Source organism: Mercenaria mercenaria, chromosome 5, assembly GCF_021730395.1.
Source record: "Mercenaria mercenaria strain notata chromosome 5, MADL_Memer_1, whole genome shotgun sequence".
Lineage (NCBI taxonomy): Eukaryota > Metazoa > Mollusca > Bivalvia > Venerida > Veneridae > Mercenaria > Mercenaria mercenaria.
The window spans coordinates 84,550,772-84,563,023 of NC_069365.1; the positions used below are offsets into that span (position 1 = coordinate 84,550,772).

Genomic DNA, 12,252 nt, shown 5'->3' on the forward strand with positions numbered 1-12,252 from the left:
TATAACGCGGCATAAATTCCCAACGAATAGGATAAGATATTGAGAGTTAGTTTATGTGATATACAAAAAGAAATAATAAAGCTTTAACCATCAGCAATTTCACCAACAGGTGTAGAATCGATTATGAATGATATGTTTTGTTTCTATATGGCATCAAGATGTCGCTACTCTAGATATTCACGTACATTGTATAATTAACACATTTATTTCTGAAGCAAAATGGTTCATATGGAAATTTCGAAATGAAACAAACTTTTCAGCAAGCAAACCGTCTAATTAAAAGACAACTTATGTTACTTAAGCGATAATTTAAAACTTTAGTACATCAGTAACCGATTATGTTATTCATGCAGAATGGATTGTTAACACTTTCTTCCAATTTCCCTATTTGTTTGTATTTTCAATAAAACACAAACATACATTATCCTGTTGTTATGCGATTTGTTTACATAAACACTACAGATAAGTGTATGGAGTCATTGTTAAAACATCATTAAATCTGTTATCCTTCACTTTTGTGTTATCATGTGATTTTATACATGTTTATGAAAATGATAATACTAAAATTAATACTTTTTTTTGCAAGCTTATTAATAAACAAAATTTCTCAAATGTTAGTATACGTCCATTTATATAAAAAAATATAATACATTCTAAAGGCTAATTTAATGGATGGAAACCAGCCCAGACATAACATAATATTACCAAATAACCTTTGTACATATGTATCTATATGATAGTCACCGCGTCCTACATTAATCACATGCTAACGTATGTTGAATTGCTCTCAACTGTCATGGAAGAGCATTGTATCTATTATGTTGTTATTCAAATTCATCAATTGTTAACATATGTTGAGATGCTCTCGATATGAGAAATCACAACGTCATAGTAGATTTTTGTTTTACAGTTTGACATATATTGTCATCACATGTTTGCACAAGTTGAACTGCTCTCAGTGTGAGAAAGCACAGCGTCGTGACAGAACTTTAACTGTTCTTGAAAAGCAATAGAAAAGATATGAAGACTCACTGTATGTTCTGCAGAGACCGAAAAATGTCATACCGTATTTGGATTCACAACTGTTATAATGTCTGGTCAATTTTGATAGCAACGTTTTATAAATATTACTGTATCATAGATTTGGAATTTGATAATAGTGCTGAGGTTAAGCTATTGCTAGAGGGCTTTAGATGTGTTATTTTGATAACCCCTAATAACTGACTCAATGAAATCAAGTCTTCTATCAGTTTAGTTGATGTAATCCTATTTTTCAAAAGCATCTTACAAATTTTATGTAAGTTACAATTTAAAGTGAAAGAAACTGTTAAAATTATGCTAATGTTCTTATGCTAATACCTTATTGCATCATGAAGTTTACAAGGATGCAACATATTCTTGGTTTTAAATAAATCTAATAATAAAGTTTATATTCTGACGTCGTGTTACCTTCAAGAACACAGATAAAACATGATAATGAATATATTAAAACTTTGAAAGAAAATGATCATATGCTTATCATTATCAATATAAAAAATCCAAGAACTTTATTCATTGAAATTTGTTCTATGATAACTATGATTTACTCCAAAAGTTTGGAATGATCTGTTGACGTCTGATTTTCAGCTGACGTATCACAAGCGAGATTGAAACTTCCTTATCGAATCGCAAACGCTCCAAAATATCCATCAGTACAACTATCAAACCGCTTCGTTGAGCATCTTTTCTATAGTAACATAAAAATGATTTTAAAGACAAATATGTTAACAAGAGGGCCATGATGGCCCTATATCGCTCACCTGTTATCATTGCACTTGAGGACAAGACGGTCTTCAGTAAAAATATTTAAGTCCAAAGGACAGGAACAACAAAGGGAAGAAATTTAACCAAAAAGAAAAAAAACAATTCTTACACGGTATAGATATGTCAAAATGCACTAAAAATTGGAGGTACCATCCATGTTGTACCACAGAAAAGTGGTCTCGGTTTTTCCCTACGGCCAATAATAAAAAAGTTACTAAAAATAAGCTATTTATAGTAACATAAAAGGGAAGTAATTAAAAAAAAATATTGTAAGTGAACAAAAGAAGGCTCTGCCAAATAAATCTGTTGACATAAATGAACTTTCAGATCAGTATCTTCATTAGTTACGGAGATATACCCATTTTAATTTGAAATAAAGGGAGGTAATTTGACATAAAATCAGTCCATAGTTATCTACCCTGATTGTCTCAGTCCAACTAATGACAATTATGAAATTTCAAATAAGTCCTATAAGTACTTACTGATATAAATCCATTTTGATTACAATCAGGGGAGGTAATCAGATATTAAATAACTCTGGAACCTACGATTGGATCTGACTTGTCACGGAATCTAAAATTTATTGTTGTTGAAGATATTTTGGAAGTTTGTATCAAATAAAACCATAAATGAAGTCTCTATATGGCTGCAAAAGCCAAAATAGCCAATTTTGGACCTTTAAGGGGCCATAACTCTGGAACCCATGATGGAATTTGGCCAGTTCAAAAATAAGGAACCAAGACCTTGTGGTGATACAAGTTGTGTGCAAGTTTGGTTAAAATCAAATCATAAGTGAAGCTGCTATTGTGCAAACAAGGTCAAAATAGCTAATTTTGGACCTTTCAGGGGCCCTAACTCTGGAACTTATTATGGGATCTAGCCGGTTCAAGAAACGAACCAAGATCTTATAGTGACACAAGTTTTGTGTAAGTTTGATTAAATTCAAATCGTAAATGAAGCTGCTATTGTGCAGACAAGGTCAAAATAGCTAATTTTGGCCCTTTCATTGGCCAAAACTCTAGAACCCATAAAGGAATCTCACCAGTTCGAGAAACGAACCAAGATCTTATGGTGATACAAGCTGTGTGCAAGTTTGGTTAAAATAAAATCATAAATGAAGCTGCTATTGTGCAGACAAGGTCAAAATATCTAATTCTGGCCCTTTCAGGAGCCATAACTCTGGAACCCATAATGGAATCTTGCCAGTTCAAGAAACGAACCAAGATCTTATGGTGATACAAGTTTCGTGCCAGTTTGGTAAAAATCAAATCATACATAAAGCTGCTATTGTGCAGACAAGGTCAAAATAGCTAATTTTGGCCCTTTCAGGGGCCATAACTCTGAAACCCATAATGGGATCTGGCCAGTTCAAGAAAGGAACCGAGAACTTATGGTGATACAAGTTGTGTGCAAGTTTGGTTAAAATAAAATCATAAATGAAACCACTATCGTGCAGACAAGAAATTGTTGACGCACGCACGCACGCACGGACGGACGCACCGACGACGGACGAAGGGTGATCACAAAAGCTCACCTTGTCACTATGTGACAGGTGAGCTAAAAAAGCATAGCGCAGGCAAGCATGATACAGTCGTATTGTGTTTCAGAATACGGTAGAATCGAACCCGGTTGCCTCGGCAATACAACCATGGAGTCCATTCAATACCCGCTTAAGCCAGTGCTAGGGCGCAGAAGAGATGTTGCACTTCCCAGTACCTCTCATGAACAGACTATCAAACCGAGTTTGCTATTGTTTGGTCTGATTGCATTATATGCTTCCACAGAATCTGTTTACAGTTTTTATTTCCTACCACACTGAACCAATACACTATGGAACAATTCGTGCAAGTGACCGTTCACATAAAGCATTATAATTAAAAGGCAGTTTACCTTCGGTGTCCTGTAGCAAAGGCTTATCAATTCTAAATGAACAAAAATAGCAAAAAGCAATTAATTTACAGGTGTGAAAACATATAATATGTCCGTTATTGAGTTTTTAGCCCTTTATAAGAAATATATAGCAATTATAAACCTGTGTAAATAAGTCAAGTTTTCTTGATAGGTATTAAAATTCTCAATTTTGATTCCCCTTCTATTCGTTTACCAGATACACGCTTTAGGTGGCAACCAATGAAGCACGTCTTTTCGCATTACAGAATAGAAAATACTTACATATCACTGGTGTTTTCATACGCAAACAGTCATGAAAACATCTTTTAATGAAATTAAGAACTTACAGACACTGGGCTAGTATTGGTTTATCGTCGTTTTGTCTCTGCAGTGTTTCTACTTCTTCAAGAAAATATAACATTTTGCTTGGATCTGATGGTGTCAAACTAGACGGTGGCCATTCCTTGAACATTAGCTGAGTAACTGAACGTTTCTGAAAACAGATATTTCAAAATTAATAGATAATATAAACACATTTTTTGACAATTTGTAGCGTCATTCATTTGAAAATGCACCACAAATGTAAAGCCACTTTTTGAATTACTGTTTATTGGAAAACGAAGTATACTACTTAAGCGATGTTCTAATTTTTCTAAAATGTTAATCAGATATATCTGTTCTGATGCAAAGGATTTCCGGTATTGTCAAAACATACCTCTGACTGAAATGTCAACTGGTAACCACGTCTAATGTAATCCCTCTTGTTTTCATCTGCAACAAATGTCATACCAAATGGCCCAAGCTTAACAGATCCTTTCTCCGGTAAATATATTCCGATCTAAGTATAAACGTGTAACTGATTAAAAGTGAAATAACGTGGTATAGTTGTAGAACAAGATTGAAAGCAGAGTTTTATATTATTCGGTTGGTTATACAAACCTGTCTGCAAAAAGCCAAATTTGAGATAAGGCACTTACTTAAATAGAATTTGTTTCAAAATTAGAAATATCTGTTTTATTTTTCAATAAGAATGTGTTACAATAATAAAGCAGAGATTGAATTTATTTGTTGATTTTTATTTGTACCAGTATAAACAGGTAACTAGACATATCTAAATAATCTGGAATAGTATGTGTTAGGAGAATATTTACATCATCATCGCCATCTTCTTGAAATGTGACAATGATCTTGACCTCCTGCTCGTACACTAGTCGACAACAATCGACAGCTGTAGACGTCAGTGCTGTCTGTGTCAAAATGTAGCCAAACTTGTTAAGGTAACCCTAAGGGAATAGTCATATTTTTAAAATCCATTGATATTCATATTGCTTGGATCATCGGGTAATTGATATGTATATAACACACGAGATATAATGCAACACGTGTGCTTTGCAAATGGTTCATTCCTTGTTGCCAATAGTTGTCATCCGTAGTAACATTTTTCATAACCAGCTTAAAGGTGAATTCATACCGCTGAACCTACTTATTCGCATACAGTATTTCTAACTTACTGTTAATAATTAGACTGATTTGATAAGGGCGTAATTGCCGTGTGGTTTAAGGTTTTCGTCTCAAAATTTTTTTATGCGGTTTGAAATTTTATACGAGGATAGACTGGTATTATGTGTTGCTTACAAGTACCCGAATTTGCCCGACCTGACACATTGACTCTTCCTTAAACATACAAAGCCATATGACATAAAGCTGTATCGCAATGAATTAAAACCGAAGAAAATATTAAATAAATTGGTACGGTGCTACAAATTTATCACTTGACATTATTAATCTGAAACGGAATCATTAATGCCTCCGATAGTTATTTACACTTCTTTCTTACCGGAATAAAAACAGCATTGATATAGTCTGGGCATCCAGGCACTTGTGTCAGCAGAAATGGTCGGAACTCGTTTGCTGAAGATATTTAGATACGCATATGAGAATATGGTCTTAGAAATATTGCATATAATTGTTGCAACCTGTAAAACTTCAGTAATCATTATAAAATTTAAAGAAATATCCAAAATAACAGGAATAGTGGGATCGTGTTTTCTTGTTTCAATATAATTTGTTTGAATACAGCTTCAAATACGACGTGTTTTGTGTAATCGATGTGTATAATGCCTGCTTGGAATTCTGAGAAAACGGTCAAATATGAAAATATTTACAATGTTAAGACGAAAAACAATACCTGAACAATTTGATAGAATATTAACAGTATGAAATGCATGAATATAACAGTAATACGTTAATTAATCAGTCACATTTGTACACTGCGATTACATCGATATAAATAGTGATTCCCATTTGTCTTAACAAAGTTACACGTCTAGTGATAATAAGTTATCCTGATTCGAGGATGGAGCCAAAACACATACTGACCTTTGAAAATGCAGACATACCAAAGAGATTTCACTAAACGTAAATCGTATTTAATTTAGGTTAATAATAAAACAACAGTTGCCATTAATGATCAGTCAATATGAGGATGTATCAATCATGGAAAAGAGATATCAGACTTGAGTTACGGTATTAGTCACTATCATTTCTTCACGTCAATAAATCCTTATAATAAACATTGCTAAAAGCAAATAAATGTAACAATATATACGTGTCACTTTAACCTTTCGCGCCACCATATATATTATACTACTAAATTAATACGGAAGTCAACTCAGACATATTTACGTGCAAGAATATTGTCATATCTATTTTTGCTTTTGTTGTCCGTCTTCTTTGCTGTTGTATAGATATCATCCTCCGAATTCTTCTCACTGACAGTTCCCGAGTTGCTCATTAAGGTCAGAAATATTGAAACAGGCAAGCATGTAGTATATCTCTTCAAGCATTAGTATTACTTCATTTACGGTCATTTATGAAAGGTTAATCCTGTATGTTATTATTGTAACGACTAAACACAGAAAACACACATCTTTTAAACTACAGGATGGCAAAAAAAACCCAGCTTTAACAAACCTCACATTTATCCTTACTTCAAAAGTTTTACCGAGCCACCCTCTAAATGACTGATATAATATTCAGTTGAATGAAATGACACAGAAATGCTGCTCTAAGACACTGGTGCCAGACCAGAAAGAAAATGCCTCTGTACATGTTATACCCTACCCCTAGGTATTCTATAAGAACCATCGTCATGAACGGGAAAATATACTAACCCATTTCAATCGTACATTTCTCAACTTAAACGCGCATTTCGGTGAATGGGTACCTAGTATATTGAACAAGCGATAATTTATCTTCTAACGTGCACAAGTCACATTTTCTCAATATTCCATATTGCTGAGATTATCAACATATTTTATGCTTTCGTCAACGTTACGGAAAAAACTTGCGTGACCTTCCCTAATGAACATCCAGTCTAGAGGTCACAGCAGTGTGCACATGTTAGGCGAAACGTAAACAAACAAAAACAGAATTAAAAAATCACAATTTTACACTAAAACTCGAAATAATGAATGAAATCAGTGAACTCGTGTAGTAAAATGACGATTGACATACATTTTCACAACAGCCTATCAGAATGGTTTTGTAATCTAGAACGGAACTTCACCAGGGAAGGTCAAGCAAGTTTTTTGTGTAACGTTGAAACACCTATAAACTACGCGTTGTTTTTGTAAGATAAGAAGTATTGAAGAAATGTGACCGGTACACAATGGAAGATAAATTACCACTTGTTTGATATCCATAGTACATATTTACCGAACTGCGTGCTTTAGGTGTGAAATGCGCGATTGAAACGGGTTAGTATATTTTCCCCTTCATGACCATGGTTCTTATAGAATACCTAGGGGTATAACATGTACAATGGCATTTTCTTTCTGGTCTGGCGCCAGTGCTCTGCGACATTAAAACATCAATAAACTCAATAACATAAATGTCTTATCATAATATGTTAGAATTTGAAATTCGTATTTAAAAACTTAATAACTAAAGCTTGGCAACATAATACACACATCCAAATATATTTGAAACATACTTCATACTGTAACAACAGCTTTGTCTTCCTTGTCCTTTGATCAATCTCTTTGAGGTCATTGTAGAAACTGTGAAAGTAATCTGTATGTATAGGTTTCGATGGTAAAGCTTCGTAAATTTTGCTGTTTTGACTAAATACATGAACATTACAAATAAACAAATATTTATTCATAACTTTGGAAGCAAGAGATTTTCATAATGCAAAACATGTACATGGTTATATATTCTTAATAAGATACAGGAATTAAGGTCATATAAATGAACTTAATGATACTACTAGGTACAATACAAATATTGTTTGTTATTTTTGTCAACGTAAGTTAAATGATGGTTATACCTTAAATTTGTAAACAAACTTTAGTCCATAATACAATATATACTACAAAAATAATAATTTACAAATGTTTCATTTATGTATTATAAATCCTTCATCTGCATTTCGCTGTTTATTATAAATCCTTCATCTGCATATTTCAATCCGAAACCAATAATATTTAATGTTTCCTGTTATAATGCCCATGACATTTAAACTCAGGATCGTTACCGAAATTACAATACGATAGAGGGCAATTATCCTTACCTTGGTTTGAACCATGTTTACTCTCCGTTGCCTCAGTTCATCAACACACTTGAATACATCAATGGAACCCTTGTCTGTGCCTTGGTCATACAGTATGTCTAACGCAATGAATGTTCCAGTACGCCCAACTCCTGCACTGAAATTACAATAACCTCGTAAATATTGTATTTCGCCTGAATTAAAAGGAGCTATAATACTGAATTATAATTTCTGGACGTTTTTGTTTCACATATCTTCATCATTCATTATTTAAAACTTCAAACTTAGGTTAATAACGCTAACATACGTCAATCCAATGAATACTTTGCATATACTATCGAATGTCTGGTGTGCACATCTTGCTTAACTTTCGGTCATTGCTTTATTTTCCGTCTTTTTGCAAAGACTAAATGTAGTATTTTTACGTGTTAATGTCTGTGAGTTAACTTTGTGTTTATATGTGGTTATCAGTTATACGCATGCTTCGTTGGCCTGAAATAGCATATATTTTTATGTGCGCTATTTCACATGTAGTGATTTATGGGTTGCTGTTGTCTTTGAATATGACTTTTCTGTTTTGCAAAAAATAATAAAAACTATAAGAAGACGCTTTAGAAGCACAGAATTCAACCAAGCAAAGTAACTGCAGACTCGGTTTGATTGAGGTAATGGATAGCGCTACGCCCATTACGCCCGCTAGCACCGGCTTACGCGGAATTCAATTACATAGATATTGATTAGACTTCATGATTCGAAAGGCAACACTGAATGCAAGTACGGGGAGAGTTTTAACGGCTGCTACACGACTATTCATGATTGCTGTTGTGAAAGTTAACAAAATCATAGAATGCAACCATGCAAAATACTGGTAGACTCGGTTTGATTGTGTCTGTTCACGTGTCTGTTCATTTTTGTAGTCAAATTTTAGAAAACTGACTAGAGTATATAGAGTATTTCAAATGTCATAGACGGGCTTATATTATGACTGTTTTGCACTTTTGTTATTTTCAATAATAGTATTTATGGAGAGATGTAGTTTCCTTATTATGTATTAGAGATTTGATCATCACAACGATATAATGTTGATGTCACGTCGGCGTATTTAGCACCATGTATGCATCGAAAAATAGCGCAATCAATATTTATCAAAAATTGCTTAAAATCATGTTGAAAACAAAATAACACATAGTATATCTGATTTAATTAATTTACACACAGAGAGAGTTGTTTATTAGCTGTCATTTGCAACCTAATGGTACTATTCCGCAAGACGTTTTACCATCTTGGAGAGTATAAACAAAGGAGCGTGACGACCAACCATTTGGTCCCATACATGTGCCAATAAACAGTTCTATCATATTCTATTGAACTTTTACAATAAAAGATATATATGAATCGAAATAATTTTTAGTAAAACTGTGTTTTAACACTATTTATACACTCAGGCGGTCATACCTCGTACGAAATAATTCACGCGGACTGCGTCCTAGTAAAAAAATTACACCTGACGTATAACCGCCCATCATGTATAAAAAGTGTTAAAACACGGTTTACTATAAATTATTTCGTCAGTAATCTACAATAATTTTCCCTTATAACATTATAGGGAAGCAGTGATCATTTAGTCAAAGTCAGTGCATAACTAAATTCATTGCAAGGTATGAAGAAAAACAAGCACTTGCCCGGCTGTGGATTGAAACAGGTTTAACAACAAAATTCACAGAAATATAAATCCATGTACAGTTTTTGTTAAGTTATCAAAGGTGTAGTTTCTATATCATTGAAGAGATAGTGTACATGCATGTATATCACAGTGTTTGAAATTCAGCTAAGTTTTAACATGCTTAAAATTTGTAATCGTAATATTGGATATGTATCAATTACAGAGAGATGGGTTTAAACAAATGTATGTATATCGAATTCCCTGTACAAACCACCTTTATACCTAAAATACTACCTGAGCACACAAGATGCAATGTACCTTTTTATTGCATATATTTTTTATATTACTTGACATAGATTTTTTTAATGTACCCATAATCAGATGTTTCATGCACAACTACAAGACTCTTAGCTTTAAGGTCAAGGTCACACGTGGCAATCAAATGTTAACATGGCATGAACAGGATGTGTTTCGTGTCCGGTACAGAACTTTGACGTTCATCAAAGCATTACAATTATATTACTTTGCAAAAAATCCCCATAATCGGACGACGTGTCATGCCAACACTCAGAACCCTAGCCTTAATGTCAAGGTCACACTTGGTCAAAAGTCAAGAATTTTTTCCCCTGAATGTGAAAAAATCCAGACCTCTAGCTTGTATGTCAAGATCACACTGTTAAATGTAAACCGTTTCTTTTTTCCTGTCCATAATGGGATTTTAATATTACTTGGCACAAATATACTCCATAATTAGCCGACATGTCATGCACAACACCCAGACCGACCCCTTTTTTAAAGATCAAGGTCACCATTGAGGTCAAAGGTCAAGAGGGTTTTATTCTTGTCCAGGCAATAACTCAGTATATAGAGATTTGAATATTACTTGTCACAAATATTCCCTATAACTTGACTTGTCATGTGCAACACCCAGACCCTGTCTCAAAGGTCAAGGACATAATTAGATGTCAAAGGTTTTTTTAACCTCATCTGATTTTTTGAAAAACAAAATGATGAGTTATTGTCATCACTTGATCGTCGTCAGCGTTGGTGTTGTTGGCGTTGGCGTTGCCTGGTAAAGTTTTGTGTTTAAGTCAGCTTTTCTACTAAACTATCGTAACTATTGCTTTAAAACTTGCAACACTTGTTCACCATCAATAGCTGACTCTGTACAGCAAGAAACATGACTCCATCCTGATTTTTGCAATAAATTATGGCCCCTTTTGGATATCAGATTTCTTGGTTGTTTTGCGTTTAGGTCAACTTTTCTCCTTAACTGCTGTGACCTGGAGGTACTACTCGTACTAAAATTGAGCTTCACTTCACCAAATACAACCTGCTCTCCCATTTTTCCTACCAAAATGTCAAAAATACATCCACAATGAAATTTAAACAGAAACTAGCTTCAATTTAGACCTCTGTTGCCATGCCAAGTGAAAAATTAGTGTTCAAATACCTGGCAGCCATTACGCGACTAGACCAGATGGCTCCCACGCTGGTTCCTTAAGTTTAGTTAGGCATACTGAATCTTCATGAAATTTTATCAAAATGTTTTGCCTTGATAAACTGTTGGTCAAGTTCGAATATGGGTTATCTGGGGTTATAAAACTAGGTCACCTTGTCGAATCAAAGAAAAAACCTCATTTATGCAATAGGGGCTGCATTTTTCACTGGATATTCGTGGAACTTGATTGTTTGTCTTTTTCAATTTTAGGTCAGGTTTGAATGTAGGTCATCTGGTGTCCTTTTGTATGGACAATTAGAGGCTACATTTTTCACTGAATCTTCATTGAATATGATTGGGATGATTGCCTCGATGAAATCTAGGTCAGGTTCGAATTAATATTATCTGGGGTCAAAATGTAGGTCACCTGATCAAATCTAAGAAATGCCTTGTGTATGGAAAATTAGAGGCTGCATTTTCCTCTGGATCTTCAAAAAAAATGATCAGAATGATAGTTTTGTTTTAAGATCAATTGGTTAAAGGTTCAGGAGTTAAGGATGCAGCAGCCGGAATGATTCCTTACTCTTTCTTTCTATACGGAAACGATAGAGAACAGTTTCTTCAGTCTCTCTTTCAGCAAAATTATTCCAGATGTTCCTCAGGTGGGTGACCTAGGACCATTTGGTCCTTGCTTTGTTTAAATTCACTTTTCTTGAATGCTTACAAGCTTTGAAACTTCAAACGTGTTTTGTCATCAATTAAGATGAGTAAGAAGGGCAGAAACCACTACTCTTTTCTTTCATATTATCCAGCAGTTACAAACGAGCAATATCACTTGCAGGCGATGCTCTTGTTATATTTATAGAGCAATTAACAACTGTAGATTTTTATACATATAAAAAT

General features: G+C 34.0%; 1 protein-coding gene across 1 annotated transcript; it reads right to left on the reverse strand.

Moving 5' to 3' along the window:
- Positions 1-1,575: 1,575 nt before the first annotated feature.
- On the reverse strand, positions 1,576-9,603 carry LOC128557394 (receptor-type tyrosine-protein phosphatase mu-like). Its single transcript, XM_053544733.1, has 8 exons — positions 9,525-9,603; positions 8,267-8,439; positions 6,379-6,529; positions 5,531-5,604; positions 4,779-4,976; positions 4,409-4,531; positions 4,041-4,186; positions 1,576-1,726 (listed from the first exon to the last, which is right to left on the reverse strand). The coding sequence occupies exons 1-8, from the start codon at positions 9,601-9,603 to the stop codon at positions 1,576-1,578; spliced, it is 1,095 nt and encodes a 364-aa protein (XP_053400708.1).
- Positions 9,604-12,252: the final 2,649 nt, after the last annotated feature.

Coding starts and splice junctions, on each gene's coding strand:
- LOC128557394 (XM_053544733.1), bottom strand. CDS start 9,603: ATGATAGAACTGTTTATTGGCACATGTATGGGACCAAATGGTTGGTCG. Junction 6,530..8,266: donor TAAACATGGTTCAAACCAAG/GTAAGGATAATT, acceptor TAATGCTTGAAG/AGATATACTACATGCTTGCC. Junction 4,187..4,408: donor AGTTGACATTTCAGTCAGAG/GTATGTTTTGAC, acceptor ATCTGTTTTCAG/AAACGTTCAGTTACTCAGCT.